This window comes from Ahaetulla prasina, chromosome 1 (genome assembly GCF_028640845.1).
Source record: "Ahaetulla prasina isolate Xishuangbanna chromosome 1, ASM2864084v1, whole genome shotgun sequence".
Lineage (NCBI taxonomy): Eukaryota > Metazoa > Chordata > Lepidosauria > Squamata > Colubridae > Ahaetulla > Ahaetulla prasina.
In genome coordinates, this window is record NC_080539.1 from 58,557,594 (window position 1) to 58,581,669 (window position 24,076).

The window sequence follows — 24,076 nt, forward strand, 5'->3', positions numbered from 1 at the left end:
TGTCTGCCATACACCACTTTTTTAAAAATTTAAAAGAATAAAAAAAAATCAACTTAAATAATGATATTTTAGATTTAAACCCCAACTTTAAAAAAAAAGAAAACCAAGCAAAACATCTTGAAAGCTCTTTCTGAAATATTAATCTGAATGGTTAATGTAAACTCCAATAATTACCTGCCTCTGCTGTTCTTTGCAATGTCCAATTTGAAAATGTGCTGCCAGCCATATTGGCTGATAAAACACGGAACTCATAGTTTGTAAATGGCTCCAAATCAGTGATGACAGTACTAGTTACAAGTGGTGTCAAAGCTTTCTCATGTAGAGATTCTTCCACTGGATGAAGATTGAACCACCCATTGCTTTGGAAAACACAGTTCTCAGGGGAAACATGACTTCCATTGGACTGTACACCTCCTTTCATATATAATTCATACCTAATAATTACACCTAGAAATGAAAGCAGGCAGCTTACAAAACAAGTATTGTATATATCTCTGAAAATATTTACATTTGTACTTTTGTCATAAATTGGTGTGATTTAAATCAGGGGTCTCCAACCTTAGTAACTTTAAGGTTACTAAGTTGTTGTTGAAGTCCACAAGCCTTAAAGTTACTAAGGTTGGAGACCTCTGATTTAAAGTATATTGCCTAACTCATCCTCCCAAACATGCATTTGGGAATAGTTGCTTCTTGGTGGAAGTGTGCCAATACCAATTACACTAAGGACCACTCATAACCATCACCTATATACTCTTCAACCTCTGCGAAGGACAAAATAGCCCTTCAGAATGTGAAGGCCTCTTGAAATTAACTTTTAATTGCTTTACAGTTTTGCATCCCATTGAATGATTTCCTATTTAATAGTAGGAAATAAATTCTAGAAAGTAGCAGTTGAACCCAACCCTGCAAAGGGTCAACACTGGGAAGAAACCTTCTATAGAGAATAAGAGAGGAAACCTTGATGGAAATATGCAAGAACTGTTACCTATACAAAAGGGGTGAAACTTTTTTTAAAAATCTAAAGCAACAAGGTAACATTCGGAAGTGACTCAGGAAAATGCCTCAGGGAGATGCCTCCCAAATTTCCTGGAGTATAAGAAACAGAGGAGTTGCAGCACAATCAGACTTGCAAGATTCTGTACTATTGCAGCCACTTTCAAATCTTTCCTGTAGAGCTGATTTCTGATCTGAGTTACTTAAATCCTTTAAGTGTTTAAGGATAGCAAGAGATAACATACATATGCAATGAACTGCCTATTATCTCAACAATTATTTGCAGACCTCTATGGATTTTATTTCTACTCTTGAAAATTATAGACCATAAGTATGCATTCTCTTTAGCAGAAATTAAGCAGCTAGATCTTTGGAAGGAGAAGTTACGTTCCTAGTAATGTGTGATACACTATCGAAAGAACACCAGATCTATTATACTGAGTCAACTCAGAACTCAGAACTCATATACTGAGTCAATTCATCCATTCCAGTACTAGCTAGCAGAAAATTTCAAGTTGGTTTTTCCAGCCCTATTTAGGTTATGGAGACCAACTACATGCAAAGTATGTGCTGTATCTATGAGATATTCCCCCCTTTCTATATGTGACCACAAATGAAGTAGTAAATGGGGGTGGCAAGTTTCATTGACATTGAAGATCACTTGCCTTCATGTATCCAAGGGGCTTGTTCTGTTTTCAGGAAAAATCCTGATAATATATAGATCCAGTAGAATTCTCCCCAAATTGCTGAATTAAACACAAAAACTTACCATTGGTTTTCCTGGGTGGGACCCATTCTACAGCCAATTCAGTAGAGCTGATATTTTGTATGACTGGAGGTAGTTGCTCCTCAGGAGGTGCTTGTGCAGTAACTATGGACAGTTGCTGGCTTAGCAAACAGCCTCCACTAGTACATGCTTGAACGTAAAAGTTGTATTTTGTAAATGGAACTAAATTCCAGACAGTTATAGAGGTCCCCAAGCTTTCATGCTGGCCACAAGATTGATGTTCAAATGAAGAAATGCATGTCAAAATGTATTTCTCAATTGGACCAGTGTCATTGGATAAGGCTGTCCAGTTAAAAGAAATAGAATAAGGTCCAACAGGAAAGACTGGATTTAAATGCAGATTTCCTAGAGGTATCCCAGGCTGTGTTCTGTAGGTCAACTCAGTACTTCTTGTAAATCCGTGGATGTTGCTTGCTTCAAGGTAATATGTATAGAAGGTATACGGAAGTAAATTGCTATCAACAAAGACCTGGAGGCCTGGATGAAGTATGTAAACATCTTTCTTTTATTTTTATAGTATACATTAAACTATAACTTGCATTTTAGACTACAGTTCTTCTAAAATGACAAAGAAAAGAAAAGAAAGCTGGAGAATATTATTAACCAAAATATGACAATCATTTTTAAAAAGAATGTAGTAAATAAAATGCTGAATCATTAAAATTTAGCAAGTATCTTTGCTTGCTTGCTTGAAGCCATAGAGCTAAAAGACTGACTCAGGAAAATGAGCCCCAAATCACAGGATCTGAATTTTTTGGAGCTTTGTGTGGAGAAAACTTGCTGAGAAAGAAAAAAAAGGTGTTACATTTTACTTGTCAACCCTGAAATGCTGCATTTTAAATCATTACTGAAGAATCAACATAAAGCTTAATTTAAAAGGAAGATATATTTTACTATCAATTTCTCCTCAGCCATTTAGCATAAACATTAGTAGAACTGTAAAATATAAAATGTCGAGATCTTTGCCTTTTACTTCATGAGCATTAAATACTTTCCTCTGCATTATGTTTCTTACTAGACTATTGTTAAAGTTGCAGCCAAGCTCTTTGGACTGCATCTCTAACGTTACAATGACTTTTGCTAGGGCTGCGTCCATTCATATGTACATATGCTGGTTTTTGTTTTCTTGTGTTTTCATTATCTGAAGCAAGTCAAATATAATGGTGGATGTTATTTAACTTTACAATAATAAGTATAGTAATAAAAAGATATTTCCTTTTACAAATAGATAATATTTTGTGGAATTAATCTAAAGCATTGTGGAGTAAACACCTAAAATGAGACCTTCTAGATCAGGGATGTGAAACTCAATTTCATTGAGGGCCGCATCAGACTTGTTTTTGACCTCAGAGGGGGCGGATGGGTATGGATGGGGTGGGTGTGGCCAGGGTGGGCGTGGCCAGCTTGACATCACTCATGTCAGGAGGCATCTGTGGTGGCTGGGGTGGGGTGGGAGGGATCCTCCTGCAGCCTTCTGCCAGTGAAAATGGACCCCAGAAGCTCCATTTTTGCTGGCTGAGGCACTGCTGCCGGTCCTTTGCTATTTCCAGGGTAGCCCCACAGGCCAGATCTAAGCACCCTGTTGGCCAGATTTGGCCCACAGGCTTCAAGTTTACACCCCTGTTTTAGATCAAACCAACAGTTTCCCTTGATAAGGAATTCAAGTATTTCAGAATTGTCCTGAACAAACAGCAGTGTTTCTCCAACACTGTCTTGGAAAAGTCCATAATTTAATGTCAGAGGCTTTGCTTTATATACTCAAAAGCTCAAGCTCAATCATTAGCAGTTCAAAGATTAAGGTAGCAGGTCATGGAAGAAACCTCTCCTTAAAACTCTGAAGAGCCACAGCTAGTCAAAGTAGATATACTGGGCTAAGTGGACCAATAGTCAGACAGACATCATTTTCCTGCTAGTGACTTATAGTGTCTTTACAGCATCAGCCAGCCATTGGTGAAGTGATATAAAGCCTGTCCTCATTATTATTATTTTCACGCAGACATGGCTGGCCTAAAATAATGTTTCTCAACCTTGACAACTTTAAGATGTGTGGATTTCAAAAAGAATTGAAGACTACATTGCATAAAGTTGCCAAGGTTGAGAAACGCTGATCTAAAAGACTAAGTAAATTGCTAAAGGGGAAATGACCAGAGTATGTACTTCTAACCTTACTCATGTCTATCCTTACACATATCTCAATATAACTGATAATCAATATACATAGGAATGAATATTTTTAACTGTCTGGAATGAAAGTCAATAGTGCACAAAAACATTTCTGCTCATCTAACTCTTTCATCTCTTTCCTTTGTTACTTCCCTGCAGCCACTGCAGAGGATTGGTGGAATTCTGGGGAATGCTTGGAAGGCCCATGTTTCACTGCAGGGGAGAATGATGGAATGGAAACATTCCCACAGAATGAAAGCATTAAAAAAAGAAAAAGAAATTAAGAGTTAAAGGAGAAAGGTTTCTTTGGAATGCACAGGAAGTCCTTGACTTACAACAGTTTGTGTGTTGCAGGATCCAATCTGGGTTGATCACTGGGACCAGAGTTTTTGTCTTCCAAGCTTTTGGACTTGTGCTGGAGCCCATTTACTTGGCTATAGAGAAGTTTCCCTGAAGATGAGTCCCAGCACAAGTCTGAAAACTTGGAAGACAATACCTCTGGTCCCAGTGACTGACTAAGATTGGATCCTGCAACATTATCCTGAGATGTATAATTCACCTTCATTCACGAGTTTGTTTAGTGGCTGCTCAAAGTTACAACAGCACTGAAAAAAGTGACTTATGACCATTTTTCATACTTATGACCATTGTAGCATCTCCATGGTCACATTTGGATGCTTGACAACTGGTTCATATTTATGATGATTGCAGTGTCCCGGGGTCATGTGACCTTCCCCCCTTGCAACGTTCTGACAAGCAAAATCAATGGGGAAGCCAGATTCACTTAACAACCGTGTTACTAATTTAACAACTTCAGTGATTCATTTAACAAATATGGCAAGGAATATAAAATGGGACAAAACTCACTTAACAAATTTCTCACAAATTTTGGGCTCATTTGTGGTTATAAGTTGAGGACTACCTACATCTATTTGCATTCTTGCTTTGATATGAAAAACTCTAAACGTAATTTTGCTCTGACTCTAGAAAGCTATCAGTTAAATAAGCAAGGTTTTGAGGGTATTGAGTGACTGATTGTTGTCACCAGGGGGACAATGGTTATTGGTTTTTATTGTTTTTTATTTCAGGTTTTTCTTTGTAAGCCGTCCAGGGAGTTGGGCAGCCATATAAATTTAAATAAATAAATAAATAAATAAATAAATAAATAAATAACTTTCCTTAACAAATTAGAGGCTTTTATATCTGTAATTTCACACTGTTATTCAAACTAGGAGTTCTATGAAGGCAGAAGTATTTAAGTCGTTGTGTGTAATATAAATGTTATATACACCCTGAGAGCAGCCATAAATGTAAGAATTTTGTAGCATTATCTCAATTTACAAAGGTTTCAAAGAATTATGTTTGACAAAAATCTCAAGCTATTTATCTAGCCACATAAATACATACAAATTCAGTTTGGCCCCTGGACATTATTGATATCAATCTATGATTAGACAAGTAGTACTTTTAATTGTTGTAACAGCAACTGCTTACTCTGCTAATGAACCTTGAAAAGACGCCCACAGAATATGGGAGGCAAGAGATCTTGATTGGTTCAGAGCTGCACATTGGTCTCAAAGTTTAGGGATTTTGTCTAGTTGCCAGCACTATTCAAAGTGTCATATAAACACCTAGAAGTTTCTTGCCTAATTAAGACCCTTGGGAGTGGACACATCTGCCTTTTGATGAAAATATGCAGAGAGCAGATCTCTTAGGCAATGGAAGAGGCTGTTAGTGACTGTTGGATGTATATGGTATTATATTTGTGCTGTGTGAACTAGAGGTCTTGGAGGTCCTCTTTGCATCCAGCCACAATGGAAACAAGAATCTGCAGCTTGATGGCTCAGTAGAAGCAAGCATGATTAGAAAGAGAGATCTGCAGAACAGATTGGCTAATGGACTGCTATATTCAGAAGGATTGACTAGGAATCAATGAGGAAAGCTTGACCAAGTACTGGAATCCAACAAGCGAATTCCCCCTCTTTCCCTTCTTGTACCCAGGCTAAATGCAGTAAAGTGATAGTAGTGAAGCTGTCTCATGAGTGATTTAAAAGTAGCAATAAAAGTAGAAATGATAGCAGTGCTGTGGTAGGTTGTCCCCGGTTCGGACTAATTCTTGCGAACCAGTAGTAAAACCGGGGGGGCAGGGGCGGGGGTAGGAACCACCCACCAACCCTGACGTGATCAGGAAACTTCTGCACATGCATAGAAGCAAGCTTGTGCGCGTGCGCGAGTGAAGCAAGCACGCACACTCCTGCTGCAAACTGGTAGTAAAGGTAGGTAGGTAAGAAGAGGGGGTCAACCTATTATCCAAAGCACCCGATGGCAGGACAAGAAGCAATGGATGGAAACTAATCAAGGAGAGAAGCAACCTAGAACTAAGGAGAAATCTCCTGGCAGAACAATTAATCAGTGGAACAACTTAACTTGCCTCCAGAAGTTGTAAATGTTCCAACACTGGGAGTTTTTAAGAAGAGATTGGACGACCATTTGTATGAAATGGTAAAGGGTTTCCTACCTAAGCAGGGGGTTGGACTAGAAGACTTTCAACTCTGTTATTTTATAATTCTGTAAATATAGAATGATTGAGTGAATCAGGGAGGGAGCAAAGATTGAGGGGCCGGTGAATGGCGCAGGCTGGTAAGGCCTGTTATTAAGAACAGCCTGTTATTAAGAACACAAAGCCTGCAATTACTGCAGGTTCGAGCCCGGCCCAAGGTTGACTCAGCCTTCCATCCTTTATAAGGTAGGTAAAATGAGGACCCAGATTGTTGGGGGGGCAATAAGTTGACTTTGTAAAAAATATACAAATAGAATGAGACTATTGCCTTATACACTGTAAGCCGCCCTGAGTCTTCGGAGAAGGGCGGGGTATAAATGTAAACAAAACAAAACAAAACAAACAAACAAAGAGTTCTGTAAAGAAATGTATTTATAATTGATAAGCTAAGGTGTGTATTTGTGTGTGTAATGTAATTGTATACAGTCACACAAATATAGAAAAATTAATTTATTAAATGTATATTAATTGAAAAATACTGAAACAATAGCCACCAATGTAACCTAGAGAAAATGTTTGTGTGCTTGTACGTGCAACTACAAGTCAGAAAGTTTTTATCCTTTTCCCACACATTTAGTTGTAAGAATATCCCTTTTTTGTTTTAATTTTCTCAGCGTATTTATGTCAAACAGTATATGCCAGGATCTAATTATAATTGTATGAATTCTTTGTGTAGCAAAACTAGCATAGGGTATATAAAATAATAAAGCGTTCTTTGGTATATGAATGACAAAAATGTAAACATTTTAGGATCTGAGCTGCTTTTCTATACACAGAAACCTAATATATCAAGAGGGCTTTTTTTAATGGATTGAATAAATAGGCTAGAAATTTCTTCACACATAACATACTTTATATCATGTTGATTTAAAAATGCAGCAGCAACAGCAAATAGATTGGGGTCAAAGAAGAAAATGTGACTTTAAAACCCACAAAGAAAAAGTTGAAATTACATTTACTTGATGTGTGAAAAACAACAGCCAAGATATTATATATGTGGAAGAACATGTAACACAGCGCTCCAAATGAGAATAAAATGAATAATGAATAAAAAACCACTTCTGAAGTAAACAAACTATAAAGGCATATATCATATTAACAAGCACTCACTGTAAGGATGGTAGTCTTCTGTTGTGTAGATCTGAGTCCCATTTCTGTATAGTTTGTAAGCAAGCCAATTTGAATTGGGAGAATCGGGTGGATTCCAAATGACTCTGATAGCTGAAGAATTTACAATCTGCCCTTTGGGGGGAGGCTGCTGGGAAGGAGCTAGATTAAAATGAAGGTTGAAAGGGGACAATTGCCACAGTTTGATAAACTAACATGCATCCTGCTAGAGAAAAGATTATTACCAAGCCCACAAATCTATACTCCATTAAGAAGGCCTACCATTTCGGGCTTTTCTTACAAGAAAGCTTTAGCATAATTACAAACCAAATTTGCATGTCAAACTAGTTACCTAGCACAGAGAGGTAACTCCAATGTTTCCGGTTCAGTAGACTGGCTGAGGTGGTGATGGTGGTGGGGGCGAGGGGAGATGGGATGATTTCACACATGCACATGCATGTGCATGCCGCTTTCACAAATGCAGCTTCATGCACATGCACACACATTCACCCACCACTTCCTCATCTAGTTCCAAAAGGGCTGCAGACTAACAGAGGGCCAGGGAATGGGGGTTGTGGACCTCTGACCTAGAATTGGAAATTATAAGTACAGAACAAATGCCATTCAAATGGTATTATTCACTGGAGAAACATTAGATACTATTTTATCTCCCCACACTAATGTAATGCATGCAGGTTGAATTCAATTTTCTTCAAAGGAACCTCTGCATATTGTCCAATGCATCATTTGATCTGGAAAGCTACCATAGATCGCAAGGTTCTGGAAATAATTTGAAGGGGTCTAGGACAACATGCTGCAGCCAACTTGCCGCAACCAACTTGCTACAGGATAACTTGCCACAGGGCAATTCAATGCTGCACTAATTGTTTCATTCAGGTATTTTTATTATTGGTGACCATGTTTTCATCAAAACTATTGTAACTCTTGTATTTTTGAATTGACTTTCTTTATTTTATTATTATTGGCCATGGTTCCATCAAAATTATTTTAACTTTTGTATTTGTTGAATTGTCCTGTGGCAAGTTGTCCCAAGACAAGTTGGCCACGGTGAATTGGCTGCAGTGAGTTGGCCATGGCGAGTTATCCCATTCCATGTGGAAGTGCATATGAAGCTCCTCCCTTCAAACCATAGTTGAAATGTAGAACATCGGACATTTTCTGAAGCAACTGCATGAGCCTGAGAAATGATGCTACTTTTTCAATGATTTGAAGAGAGGGATTTCATAAGTGGTTCTGTATATTCCTAATATAATAATTTATTAGTCAATTAACCATATTAGGAAACAACAAATGCACCAGCTAACAAAGGGATAAAATAATGATAAATATACCAAAGTACAGGACAAAGTATATTAAATGAATGCATGTATAGATATGACCCTGATCTGTTCTATGTACTGTAACAAGTTCTTAGCTGCAAAGCTTTAACTATAAACTTGACAGTTCTGCTGACTACATATTTAGTATCCTGAAAGAGGTACAACAATTTATTGTTGAAGTCCCAAGTTTGTTTTTGTCCATATAGTTGCAGCATATAATTGACATTCAAGCAAAACATATATAATACCTTCTATATCTGAAGCTCAACAGATGCACTTTCTGTCATCTGTTGTACAGCACATAGTGAAATTATCCATACTTTATCATGGAGTCCAGCAATTCAAATCTTGCTCTGATAAGGACTATTTTTTGTCAGGTATTTTTCTATTTGGAACATCATTTTATCCTGGCTAACTCTTTAAAAGATCTAGAACTTGCAAGCAGCAATACATCAGTTTGGGCACTAATACCCCAAAGTGTTTGAAGATTTCCTTGGCCTCGTATTTGTGGTTACCAACAATAGATACTAATTGTCCTTTATGGTCAGACATTAGAAGGTAGACCTCATACTTAGGGACAACATAACTATTGCCTTTTATCATTACCATAGCATTGTTTATACATGAAAATTATCATATTTCAAAATAATTCCATTGATTTTGGCTTCAGAGTTGACATCCACATAACAATGGTCAGCACATTATCAAATAGATAAATCAATTTCACCCAAAACAAGGGTTCTATATTTTTCTTACAGTCATCCATAAGGTTGATCCTTCTTTAACTGTTAAGTATGGAGGCTATTCCCAAAATAACAGATATAACACAGGCTCAGAATTGACCAGTTACCAAGAGCTAGGATGTTCTAGCATAATTTCATTGTTTAATTAAAATCACTTTCTTTTTCTTATTAAAATAGGGGCTTTACCAAGTACTAAATCAGTCAACTGTATTAATCAACTCCAGCAGACTGAAGAAAATAGAGCCTTGTGGCTATGGTTGTCTTTATAAAACATCTTTTCCAGCCTTTTCTTCCTGGCATTATAGTTAAAATTAAATTTATATTCTTATTTAAGGTTACTAGTCTACTTTTAAATTTTGAAATTCTTTATACAGTTTGAAACATAATTATTAGCAAGGATTTTTTTTTGTTATCATTATGAGTAATAATATTACTATTCTATCCCTTAGGGTTATATAGGAGCAACATTTAATATCAACTCTTAACTTCCATAATAATCCATGTGAAACAAAGGCAATGACAGAAGGATGGGATGCATTGAGATGGGATGGGATGGGTTGGGTTGGGTTGGGGTGGGGTGGGTGGGGTGAAGTGGAGTGGAAAGGAAAGAGAAAGAGACAGAGAACAGAAAAAGAGAACAGAAAAAGAACAGAACCAAATAGCTTTATTTGGCTAAGTAAGGTTAGACCCACAAGGAATTTGGCACAGAAACGCTCCATGTACTTGCATATGATAGAAATGAACTACATTTCTATTTGTTCTACCTTAGTACAAATTTAAGAATTTCCTCCTTGGCATGTTAGCTACCACCATTCTCTCATATAGGCTCCTTCTTTGAGATGTAAGTAAAATTATATATAAAAGATATATTTTTAAATCTTCGTTGTGAACAAGGACATTAGAGAGAGAGAGAATAAAGAATAAATCTATTAGAGAGAATAAAGAATAAAGAATAAAGAATGTGGGAGCATCGACGCTCTGGAATGAACTCCCCCCTGGCCTACGTCAAGTGCCTGATCTTCGGACCTTCCGTCGTGAGCTAAAAACATATTTATTTACTCAAGCGGGACTGGCATAATAGTTTGATTTTATATTGGGGTTTTATTAATATTTTAAATTTTAAATTCATTTTTAACTATCAGCCGTTTAGTAATTGCTATATTTTAATTCCTTTTAATTGTATATATCTTGTATTTTATTTCTGGCTGTACACCGCCCTGAGTCCTTCGGGAGAAGGGCGGTATAAAAATTTAATAAAATAAATAAATAAATAAATAAATAAATAAATAAATAAATAAATAAATAAAATCTTTTACAAGTTCCTTGAAGGTGACTTCCTCATTAGCAATGATAGCAGCACAGCATCTCTCTTCCTTCCTTCCTTCCTTCCTTCCTTCCTTCCTTCCTTCCTTCCTTCCTTCCTTCCTTCCTTCCTTCCTTCCTTCCTTCTCTCCCTCCCTCCCTCCCATTTTTGTCTGATTCTTTTTTTTTCTTGCACTGGAAGTAGCATCAGCAAATAACATTTGAAAATTCAGAAAATTACCTTCTTCAACAACTCAGATTCTGCTGCACTTTCATGGTCTGTCAGTGCATTTCTTAAGAGCGCTACTGATGCTATAAAGCAGCGCTACGTTCAAAGTATTTATAAAACTACTTCCTAACCTTTAAAATTTGAATTATACTACATTGCATTTTCCCAGTACATATTTCCATCAAACTGCTTTTGATGTCAGTTTAATGTTTATCTAATAGAGTACAAGAATATAGTATGAGAGTTATACTGATGAAATAGATTATATGATAATTTTGTCAAAGAGAAGGGTTTCTTTTTATATGCCTAATATATGTAATAATTAATTATTTTACTGCCACTATATAAGATTCTAATCTCCCTTAAATTTTATTAATTTCACTTTGAAAGAATAATGGAAATTACATAGAATTAGACAGAGAAAATCAGCAACAAAGGGAAAATTATTATGTAAATCCAGGCAGATTAAATATTGCCTGCAATCTAAATATGGGAACACAAGATCTTCATGCATGTCAATAGCTATAAAATTTATACGTGTCCCTGCTGCATCCAAAGCCTTGCTTTTGTAAATTCAGAAATTGGAGCTACAACCAATAATTCTGAGTTCATGATTGTTACCTAGATATTATAGTAAGGTGGACGAGGTGGGAAATGAAGAGAAAACCTGAGACACATTTCTTTTATAATACCATGAATATTATTTTAGAATAAGTACCATGTCTGTAAATGCACAATCAACCACAATTGAGAATAGTACAGGTCTCCTGCATGAGCAGGGCGTTGGGCTAGATGACCTCCAAGGTCCCTTCCAACTCTGTTACTGTTACAGTTCTGTTACTTGTTTAAGTAAAAAGATGATGATGTAGTTTTAGTTGCACTGGACCTGGGCATGTCTGCAGCAGTCCTGATACTGATGGGTTTCAGAAAATTTTACTACCGGTTCTGTGGGTGTGGCTTGGTAGGCGTGGCAGGGGAAGGTTACTGCAAAATCCCCATTCCTTCAGCTGGGACTTCGGAGGCAGAGAATAGATGGGGGCGGGGTCAGTCAGAATTTTTACTACCAGTTCTCTGAACTACTCAAAATTTCCGCTACCGGTTCTCCAGAACTGGTCAGAACCTGCTGAAACCCACCTCTGATATGGGGCCTATGTCCTCCTTTGATTGTCTGGATGGTAATTTAGAGGTGGGCTGGTTGGGCTGCCAAGTTCTAAAATTCTATTCAGTTCAGTTAATGTACAGCTGAGTGAGTCCTGATATAATGGACTACTCAGTCCTGAGAAACAGAATGACAAGTTTGCAAAATTCATTACAAATTCATTGCATCTGCCCATCCCTCTTTCATCTGGAAAATGGGTAGCCATCTCCCCACTGCATCAACAAGTAGGTAGCAAGAAAATCTAGGAATGTCCACCTTACTTAAAAGTAAATGGGGTACTAAGGTAAAAACTTCCTTATACCACATTTTCTATACTTTTAATCCATTTCTACCTCTCAATAAATCCAGTTAATAAGAGTTAGTAAGAATCTAGTTTTCTTTTTAATTAGTGGCTACTAGGGGCTTGACACTTGTAACATTTCTATTCAGAGGTAGCGCCATTGAACTCAATGAAACATTTTTGGTAAGCATGAATGGAGTCATAGCAATGCATGAACCACCAGGAAGTACTCTTGTGAAAGCGTTTTTTAAATAATTGGAAATCATATCCATGTCTTTTTTTTCTCCAATACCTCTCAGTCTGTTTTGCAAATATACTCAAATAGCTTATTTATATTTTATTTATTTGTCAAATTAATATTTGACTCTCAACAGCTCAAAAGCAAAAAAACCCTTAATGACTAAAAGAAAAAGAAGCTGACAATCCTAAGCAGCAAATAGGTATGTTATCCCTTGTATGCTCTCTGGAAAAATCCCACGTGCAGTTTATTCTGGAAAGCAGATAGTATCAGACGTAATTGAACTTTTAATGGGAGGCCATTGCAGAATAATATCCCTAACACAGAAAAGGAACATTTCTGGGCTTCAACACCCTTAACTTCATGAAATGGAAAATAACCATGTGCTTCTCCTGGTACAATCAAATTGGTGGGGATGATTCCTTGTATTTAACTTGGGAGCCAAATCAGAAAATACATAGTTTATATATTTAGTTCAACCCTTTGAATTGTATTTGGAATCCTACAGGATGCCAATGCAGGCCAACAGTACAGATGTAATGTAATAACTACTATTCAGCATCCATGCCTCTGGATTTTACAACAAATGAAGCTTCTGAAGGCAACCCCATGTGGTAGCGTAAATGGGAGATGATGAGAGCCTGAGACATGGTAATAAGGTCCTCACAGAGAAAGCCACAACTAGGCACCAAAGGCCCCTGACCAGGGCTTCCACCTGCTTTTGAGCAGGATCCAAAAATCCAGGAGGTTTCTCAGGTGGACCTGCTTCTTCTGTGGTAGTTTAACCCATCCAGAGTGGGATTATAGGGGAACCCTGATGCACAAATAGTATGTCGGTCTTGCTAGGGTTCAATTTAACCTTCAATTTAATCTTCAGAGACACCAGGGCAAAACTTTCAGTGTTTATTCATACTTGTTAATGTAAACCTGTAGTAGAAGTAGCATTAGCAATCACAGGTTTGGTTTCCTAGTCTAGACTATCTTTAGTCTTATTTATCAGGAATTATTTATTATTTATTAGGCATTAAGAGTTGTAAACCTAATCTTGCATAGCTTCTTCTCCGGTAAGATTACACCACTAACCAGAGCATACAAAACATTTGCTAGACCAATTCTTGATTATAGCTCATCTGTCTGGAACCCACACTGCATATCGGACATTAATACAATTGAGCGTGTCCAGAAATATTTCACAAGAAGAATCCTCCACTCCTCTGATCGCAACAAAATATCTTATGCCACGAGACTTGACATTCTGGGTTTAGAAAATTTAGAACTACGCCACCTTCGGTATGACCTGAGCTTAGCTCATAAAATCATCTGCTAAAATGTCCTTCCTGCCAATGACTACTTTAGCTTCAACTACAACAATACACGAGTACACAATAGATTCAAACTTAAAGTGAACAGCTCTAATCTTGACTGTAGAAAATATGACTTCAGTAACAGAGTTGTTAATGCCTGGAATGCACTACCAGACTGCGTGGTCTCATCCCCAAATCCCCAAATCCCCAAATCTTTATCTCAAAACTGTCTACTGTTGATCTCACCCCATTCTTAAGAGGTCTGTAAGGGGCATGCATAAGAGCATCAGCGTGCCTACCGTTCCTGTCCTTATGTTCCCTTTAGTTGTATTCATTTTATGTTTTCAATTTATGCTTATATATATTATCTAATGTGTATTTGACGAAATAAATAAATAATAAATAAATAAATCTTGAAGGGCTGACATTGGTCTTGCAAATCTCAATACAATATACTTCTCCCCTCCCTCCCTTTATCTTCATGAGAATTAGAGAGAGTAAAGTCCAAGATATTTTCTCAAATTACATTTTTTGCCTCGGACTCAACATTTTTTTCATTTGACTGTTTTCTTGTTTGTAGCTCTGCCCTCTATTCCTCAAGGTAATTCCTATATTGGGTTATACAGTTGGTTTTTTGTGTTCAGTTATTTTTACAAAGTGATTTGATTTTAACCAATTGCTTGCTACATAGAGTTATTGCTGTGAATTGGGAATCCATAAAAATAAAATAAATAGGAGTGAAGTCTGGGCAAAAGTTGTCTAGCATCTCTAGATACAAGAAGGTTCTGAATGTTATATATGGAATTTCAAATTCCAAAATGTACCTCCAAGTATATTAATATTGGGGGATTAATTCATTTTATTATGAGCAATATCAATTTTTAGAATTATAATTATATTGTTATAACAATAATTAAACTAATAATACCCGTTCATCTGAAAAAAATGCAAATCAATAATCACTCACTTTTACTGCAGCCAAATAGGTTGTGGACATCCAAATTGCTAGCATTGGGAACACAGTTGTCACATTTTAAGCCAGTTGCAAATTGTTTACACATACATTGTCCAGTAATGGGATGACAAGTCCAATTAATAGCTCCAGCAGGATGACAATTACAATGCTGACATCTATAAACAAAAACAAATCATGAAAGTAATGAAAACACATTAACAGTTCAGTTAGACACAGTAGGGCTTAATTTACTGGCTTCTTTTAACTAACATAATTAGTATCACAAATGAAGAACTTAAGAAACTAAACTCTGGTAGGGAAAGACTTAACTATATTTAAATAAAGAGTTATGTCCCAAATTTACACTACTGTACATTGTTTTTTCATGTAACCACTGATCTTAAATGTGTCCATGGTGGATTTGCAAACATTAAAAACAGTGGAACAGGCTATAGAGACATAAACAGTGGTTCAAATGATCTAGTCCCAAACTATATAAGACTTTGTACATCATATTACCCTTGTATTGAAACAGCTACAGTGATCGCTAGTTGCTTTCTGAGCTCAGTTCATATGTACAATGTTTTATCTGACTAAATGTGGTGTTAAAAATGAGTAATCAAAGATATGGAATGTCCCCTTGTCTGTTAAATGTATTTACAGATTAAATGTATAATGGTTACAGTGATTTTAGAAGTATACGTGTTGGGAATATAAAATGGATGTGTTACTAACTTTGCTACATAAGCCAGGTAGGTTATAGGCCAAGAACCTGAATGATTTCCTATAAATGTTAGACAATTCTATTGACCTGAAAATTAATATTTCAAAGACCAAGGTGGGTTATGTTTTACAAGAGAATTGCAAAACATTGTAAAGTTATACATAAAGGAAGATAAATTACACTAAATAGATGAATTTGCGCAATTTAATAGAAATCTCTCTCTCCCTCTCTCCTTTCTCTTTCTGTGTGTAAATAATTCAGATATAGTACTGCCCGATATAGTTCAGCCCAACTTTAAATGTTTTATACAAAAAGGACCATGCAAACTGCTCCCTGGGCGCTTTAGAATATACTAGAACCTTGGCCAGAGCCAACAAGGGCTATGTCACTTAGCCAAGAATCAAAAAATGTTTTATTACTTAGTTCTCTGGAACTGAAATCAGATAGGAAGCCCACTGGTTTTAAATATATTTAAAATAGTACACAATCGTTGCAGCACTGGCATTGTTGTAACACCTATATTGAAGGATCCAATCTGAGTCAGTCACCAGGATCAAAGGTTTATATGGTTACTAGAATGAAAGCTTTCAGGGTCATGCTGGAGCCCATCCTCAGGGAATGTCTCACTCTCCGAAATGTGTGCACTAGATTATTCTCTGCGTTGTATTTCTATGGTGCCTAGTTTTGTGTAGTTGCATTTTGGTTGTTAATTACCATGTTGATGGCTGGTTAGTAAGTTGTTAGTTGTTGTTTCCTTATGTCACTGTGCCCTCAGCTCCTAAGTGCCTGATAAGCTAGCGGTAAATCAGCACTCCTATTGACTGACAAGGGGTCCATTTCCCAGGCTTCAATCATTTCTCTGGCTATTTTTGTCTCTGCATGGCCCACAATCTTAGTAGCTTGAAATTGGTTGCCTGTCCTTGTTCGTTGCAATGTGAGGCTACCAACAAGTTCAGATATAGCAATCGCCTATATTGCTATACAATTAAAATTGTTACTATAATTATTCAAGTCGCACACCCTCATGTTTTGTCACTAGTAACATTCAGTTTATTGTAGAGCAGGCCCTGCCAAGTAATATGGAGTTTTAGGAATTGTAGTTTTGGCTTGTATTTTCAACCTTGCCAATAAAACTGCAGTGACTGGTATAGGCAATATTCAGGAGTCCAGAATTGAATCTCTCACACATACAAATCCAAAAAGGCCCCTGATGTTGCATGTATGCTTAATCACTTCCTGACTGACATTCTAAAGAAAGAGAGGCTCTACAAGAACTATAATGATTATTCTAGGCATGCTTAATCAGAAATAAACTCTTCTTACTTCAACAGGCTTACTTCTATTGAAGCAAGACCCCAATGCTTTATAATACAAGTGCTTTAGGTTTATTTGTTAGGATTATAACAAGATCAGATATTACCAACTTGTATAAAAGTCAACGTGTCACTTAGAAAGCAGAAGTAAACCATTAGGCAGGTATATGGTTTTGCAAGCTTTCGGGAAAGTGCAGAAATATTTCTACAAACTGTTCTTGTGACTATGTGGCAAAGAGGAGGGGGCATCGAGAGTAACACGTGTATCCAGAAGGTGTATGATAAGAGTAGACCATATATGGGCTTTTGTTTATTTCAACCAATTAGGATAACTTCTTCTTTTTTTCTTATGGCAATGTCTGTAACCAAAAAGTATAAAAGATTATGTTTAAGCCATGCTCGAGGCTCAGACCTTTGTTTTCCACCCGAGTGGGGGTCTGTGTCCTATTTGCGCAAATAATAAATTAATTCTTGTTTCTCAAATCCTTCGTGGTCTTGTCTCCTCACTTTAAGACGTAAGTTTTCTACAACATTTACTGGCGAGCCAGCCAGGAGGCAAGGGGTTTTTGAGACCCTCTGAGTGGTGGCCTTGCCCACTGCCCCTGTCCTGTTGTGCCAGGAAAAACCTCCCTTTAATTGGCGCCACCGGACCTTTGTTCCAAGGGACTTTTTGCTGGTGCAAGGCAGGGCTGGTTGCGGCAACCTCCACAAGAACCACAGGTGGAGACAAGAATAAAGCCTAGGAACTGGCCAGAGGAGGACATCAGCCTGCAGGCAAGTATTGGGGATAAGGAGAAACCCTCCCTATAAGTAGGGACGGTTGTGGAGGACTGATCACCCTCCATTAGTAAGGGAAAAGGTGGGAGGACTGTTGTGTGAGTGAATGAAGTCATGCTTGTGTGAAGTGGAAAGAAAGGAAAAAAAAACAACTCCCTTGTGTTTCCTGAGTGGAAAGGACCCCATACCTTCCTCTCAAAATCCCTCTCCCATTTGTCTTGTGCCCTGGGAAAATCATGGGGGGAGGAAGTGTACCCCTTACTCCATTAGAATGCATGTTGATGAACTTTACGGCAGGGTACATGTTCCAAGACTATGGCATTAAGTGGAGCAGATGGAAACTGAGAACTTCTATAAGGCAGGGATATGGAATACGTATAGGAAGGAACCAGTGTGCCATAGGTAGAAAAAAAAAAAGAAAAGAAAGAAAGAAAGAAAGAAAGAAAGAAAGAAAGAAAGGACACTGGAAAGGGAAAAGGAAAAGGAAAAGGAGGCTGGCAGAAGCAGGGGTAGGTTTTGAAAAAGCTACAGAGGTGGGTTAGGATGAAGCCAGAAAGGGAGGGGCCAAAGGGTAGGATTTTCAAAGCCCCCTCTCGCAGGCCTGGCAGAAGTGACTTCTGCAACAGAGTTATTAACACTTGGAACATACTACCTGACTCTGTGGTCTCTTCCCAAAATCCCAAAAGCTTTAACCAAAAACTGTCTACTATTGACCTCACCCCATTCCTAAGAGGACTATAAGGGGCATGCATAAGAGCACAAAAGTGCCTACCGTTCCTGTCCTATTGTTTCCTTTCATTATATCAAATTAATATAGTTGCTGCATACTTTTGCTCATATATATGCTTATATGATATGTAGTTGTTTTATGTTGATGCTTGTGTATATTGCTGTGAAAAAAAAGGGAACCCTTGTGGGGGGAACAGGAAGAGAAAAGTTTCACAGTTCTCAAAGAGGCCCTCACGCAAGCTCCTAGGTTAGGATTACCAACTGTTTGCAAATACAAAGGAAAATGTAACAGCTGGGGAGGGTCTTACCCAGAAAACAGGAATTGTTAGGTTTCTTATCTGTTTAATGCTGATGTTGTTTTTTTTCAAGTTCTATCTGCAAGCTATCCATCCCACCCCTCCCTAATCCTCCAACAATGCCTTTTCTCACCCAGAAAGGGAGGAGGAGGGGACCCCTTCTCATGTCTTTTAGCCCTGCAGATGACTCAAACCTGTGGAAGCCGAATACATGGGTCAAGATGCTTTCCCCAAAAGAGACATTCCATCCATTTGAGCCAGTAATTGGATTTGGATCAGCCTCCACTGAAAGTCACCACAACAACAAAGTGGAGCAGAACTTCCCAATGAAGAAATGGACATGTAATGATTGGACATGTAAGGATCAAAAGACTTTTTTCAATCCCCAGATGGGAGAAGGGTGGAAATTCATTGTAAGGTTTTCTTTCTTGTTTTATGTATTCATGTAAGGATTGTATTTGAGTGAGTGTCACAGCAAGTCCTGAACACCTTAGATTTCTGTCAGATGGAAGAGAAATTTGCCCCGTGAAAGAACTCCACAAGCGCCAAGTGATTCCTGGAGACCAACTGAGAATGAATATTTTCAAAAATGTGGTCATGTTGATATGCATGAGTTTTGTTTGGGATTTTTCTCTTTGCAGGAGAAACAATTTTTGTCTTTCTGACCTGATTGGTGGACTCTTTTACTCCATCTGAAGATCCAAAAGCAGCTGTGCAACCTTGCACTCTACAGATTGTGTTACTGAATGCTGTTGTTATTATTGTTGTACTTGTGAACTGCAACACTGTGATTAATATCATCCTCAGCTTCCTATGTCTGTATATGGTGTTACAGGTATAGATGTTAAAGGAGGGGAGGGGGATGCGGGGAAAACCCCAACTAAAAGATAAAATTCGGGACTGGTGTCAAACTGTGCTTGATGGTCAGGATAGGGAAGATCAGATCTCAGGGAGGTCTGGGATTGTGGCAAAAACTACAATCAAGCAGGGGCAGGCAAACGTATCCTTGGATGTTTAGGGCTCTGTATATAGGAACTGTTTCCCAAAAGGGGGTGTGTGGAAGTCTCGATTGGGAACAAATTGATATGTTAAATGGCAAATCTGCATGCTTAGAGCAGGTAGAAAAGCTGAAAGGGGACTGTGACAATCAGGATTATAATGTCCATGAGTTAGAAATAGTTATTTGTGATGTTAAATGGCGAAAGGAGCAGTATCCTTCCTCCCTGTATACCCCCCTTCTTTTTTGCCTTGGAAAAGAGAAGTAAGAAAGGGGGGGGGGTGCGGTTTGTTCTCTCTTTTACACATTTTTTCTTTGCCGAGCCTGTCTGAGAGAGAGGTAGGGCAAATGGGTAGCTTGTTCCTGCAACGCTGCATGCATATGGCAGCTAAGCAGATATATTTTCAATCCTGCTCTGAATTGCGATTCTGATTTTATTTTTTAAATGTTTGAGGTGTTTAAAATCACTTTAGATAACAGAGACCTGATGTTAAAGTTTGGAACAAATATATTTCAGAGCAGAGACCCAAAAATACCTCATGTAGGTGATTTCTTTTAATTTTGGGGGGTGTTCTTTTTTACCATACTCTTTTATGTTTGTAAGTCTGTGAGTTTTGAATGATAAGGGGTTGAGGAGATTTCTACGATAGTCTGGATATTTTAGCCTAATGTTAGGAGGGGATGGATTTTGAGGATCTTAACCCAGAGGTATGAAGGAAAAAGATGACTGGACTTATTCCTCAAAAAAAAAAAAAAAAAAAAAAAAGTTAGATCCTACCTTAATGGATGTTCCCTTAAGGAGAGATTATTTTGTTTATGTGGATGGAAAAAGAAAGTAGTAGAAGGTAGGAATGGATATTTGGTTTGGCTAGCTTGGAAGCTTGTGATCCACTTACAAGTCTGTTCAGGTACTTGTAGCTGGTTTGGCTTGGTTAGAGGAGTGTCTGGAATGATGGTATTGAATGCTGAACTGGGGTCTATAGAGAGGACCCTTACATAGTTCCTTGAAGATTCAAGATGTTGTAAGATGTAGTGCAAAGCCATATTAACAGCATCATCTGTTGATCTATTTGCTCAGTATGCAAATTGCAAGGGGTCTAACATAGCACATCTCTAGTGATTTATTGAAGATATGGGTGAAGATAGGGGCCAATTGGTCAGCAAAGACTTTTAAGCAAAAAGGAGTTATCTTGTCTGGGCCTGGAGCTTTTCCTGGCTTTTGTCTGTGAAATAGGTCCTGCACTTCCTTTTCTGTAATCACTAGGGGTTATGATGGGATGGGGTCAGTTATAGGAGGCTTGACTGGTGTTGGTGTTGGTGTTGGTAAAAACAAGTTGTGCATTTCCTTGAAGCTTGAGGCAATGATGTAGCTCGCTTATGATAGAAATGTGACACTCCTCAAGTTGGGTATTTATCGATGATAGGTAAATACAGTAATAAGGAAAAGGGAGGTTACTTTCCTATATGAGGAATTGCTGAAAGAAGAGTCATGGGAAGTTGTTTGGAAAGAAAAGGTGTTAAAGAAGGAAGTCTTTTCACTTGTTTGTAGCAGTGGAAGATGGCGTTATGAAGAGGGTGTTGGCCCAGATATGAGCTGGGAAAAAGAAACCTGTAGTGTTTTTGTCTAAAATGGATGGATTCTGTAGTAAGCGGTTGATCTTGTGCATGCAAGCAGTAGCTACTACTGTTATTTTGGTGGAGGAAAGTAGAGAATCAACCTTTGGTGGCATTGGTGGTGAAAAGTCCACATCAAGTGCAGACAATTTTAATGCAGAAAGCCCAAAGGTGGCTTACCAATGCTGAGCTTTTGAAATATGAGGTTATCCTGTTATCACAAGAGGATTTAGTTCTCTCGACTGATAGGAATTGCAATCCAGCAGAATTCCTGTCAGGGGAGAGAAAAGAATGGATAATGTGGAACACAGTTGTGTGGAACCAATCAATTTACAAGCAGAAGTCTGAGAGGATTTGGAAGATAGTCCTATAGTGGGTGGTATCAATGTATTCATTAATGAGCCTTCCCGGTGGAAAAGGGAAGAGGCTGATCGGTTATGCAGTGGTGAATGGTGACACTACTGAGGTACTGGAAGCAGAATGGTTGCCATCTGATTGGTCAGCAAAGATAGGTGTAATGTTTGCTTTATTATAAGAGTGAAAGTTGTTAACAAATGAAGTGGGTAATATTTATACTGATTAAAAGTATGCATATGGAATATTACACTCCTTCGGAGGATCTGGATAGAACTAAAGCAAGTGAATTTTATAATGACTTTATTTAAAAAAAAAAAGAGGCGGCAAAGGCCCAGAATGGCTGGCTATAATGCACATTGAGGCACATAAGAAGGGAACTTCTAAACTAATAGATTAGTGGATGAAGCTGCAAAGACAGCAGCATCATTAGGGGGGAATTGATGATCCGAATCCCTGCTTTGGAATTTGATGTGAAACCTGTATTCACTGATAAGGAAGGAAAACAAATGGTGAAAGAAAGGGTGAAACAGGTAGATGATAAATAGATAACAAAGGAGGGATTGCAAATCGTGAACAAACATGTTATGAGAAACATATTGAAGAGTGAACCTATTTGGGAATAAAAGTGTTATTAATTTTGTTAAAAGGAAAACCACATATATTTGTAAAGGCATGTAAATGATAGCCATGGAAGTGGGAGGTGGAACCATCATAGGAGGAAAATGGCCTTGGGAGGCACAGGAATTGAACTATTCTGTAGTGTTAGACATGGAACAGCAAGGTAACCTAATGGCCACCTTCGGAAAAGATGGTAATTGGGCCCTAACCTCGAACTTAGTGGGATCCGTCTGCTATACCCAAAACCATACTACCGATTGTCACCAGGTAGGATCTTTGTGGTGTTTATCCACCTGGAATAATGGCGAATGGTAGTCAGGTAAGGGATACCAGCCCACATAGGAGGCTATGGCCCTCTCCAATGTCTCCATCCTCAGCTCATATATCGCCAAGCAACATAACACCTCCTTGTCTGGTTAGCCCCTGATGGAATGTATTGGATAGTGCCTTTTATTGGTTGAAAAGAGATCCACGGCCCAGGCTATGGTATTATGGGAATATGAACAGGTTAACACATATGAGCAATGTACTCTGGATTATGAGTTTGAGACTACACGTTAATCTAACGATAATAGTGTAGTCACAAGAGGGGGGAATGAAGCAAGACGCCAATGCTTTATAATACAAGTGCATTATGTTTATTTGTTAGGATTATAACAAGATCAGATATTACCAACTTGTATAAAAGTCAACGTGTCACTTAGAAAGCAGAAGTATACCATTGGGCAGGTATATGGTTTTGCAAGCTTTCGGGAAAGTGCAGAAATATTTCTACAAACTGTTCTTGTGACTATGTGGCAAAGAGGAGGGGGCATCGAGAGTAACACGTGTATCCAGAAGGTGTATGATAAGAGTAGACCATATATGGGCTTTTGTTTATTTCAACCAATTAGGATAACTTCTTCTTTTTTTCTTATGGCAATGTCTGTAACCAAAAAGTATAAAAGATTATGTTTAAGCCATGCTCGAGGCTCAGACCTTTGTTTTCCACCCGAGTGGGGGTCTGTGTCCTATTTGCGCAAATAATAAATTAATTCTTGTTTCTCAAATCCTTCGTGGTCTTGTCTCCTCACTTTAAGACGTAAGTTTTCTACAACACTATATAAATTGCAGCCAAGTGTCTTTGCTGAAATATTCTGCTAGAGGCCCAGTCAGAAATCCCAGTGTTTGTGCTGAGTCTATACAAGCATGGCATACTTTACCCTCCCTCTGTGTACTCCAGTACAAACCTTCCCTTTTGCTTTCCAATAACCCTGCTCCATTATTCCCCACAAAAACACAGGTTAGCACACCAGATATCAAATTTAAATCTATGGAAGACAGCCCCTATTGGGTAGATGTTTTACTTCACGTTTTAATAATATGGCAACTTCTGCAACACTTAATAACTTTGGACTATAGCCAATAAAGTTAACAAAAGCATTTCCTCTTGCACAAGTTAGAGCATTTAATTTTCACAAGTGCTCCCAAACCACCCATAAGTACCTTCTG

General features: G+C 38.0%; 1 protein-coding gene across 1 annotated transcript in view; it reads right to left on the minus strand.

Annotated features, from left to right (window-relative positions):
- USH2A (usherin) overlaps positions 1–24,076 on the minus strand; it is a 587,033-nt gene that overhangs the window by 429,934 nt on the left and 133,023 nt on the right. Inside the window, exons 14-17 of the mRNA XM_058169610.1 lie at positions 15,173–15,336; positions 7,614–7,772; positions 1,763–2,257; positions 175–447 (exon numbers count right to left, since the gene is read on the minus strand). Coding sequence (XP_058025593.1) covers positions 175–447; positions 1,763–2,257; positions 7,614–7,772; positions 15,173–15,336 — 1,091 coding nt within the window. The remainder of the gene's footprint in view (positions 1–174; positions 448–1,762; positions 2,258–7,613; positions 7,773–15,172; positions 15,337–24,076) is intronic.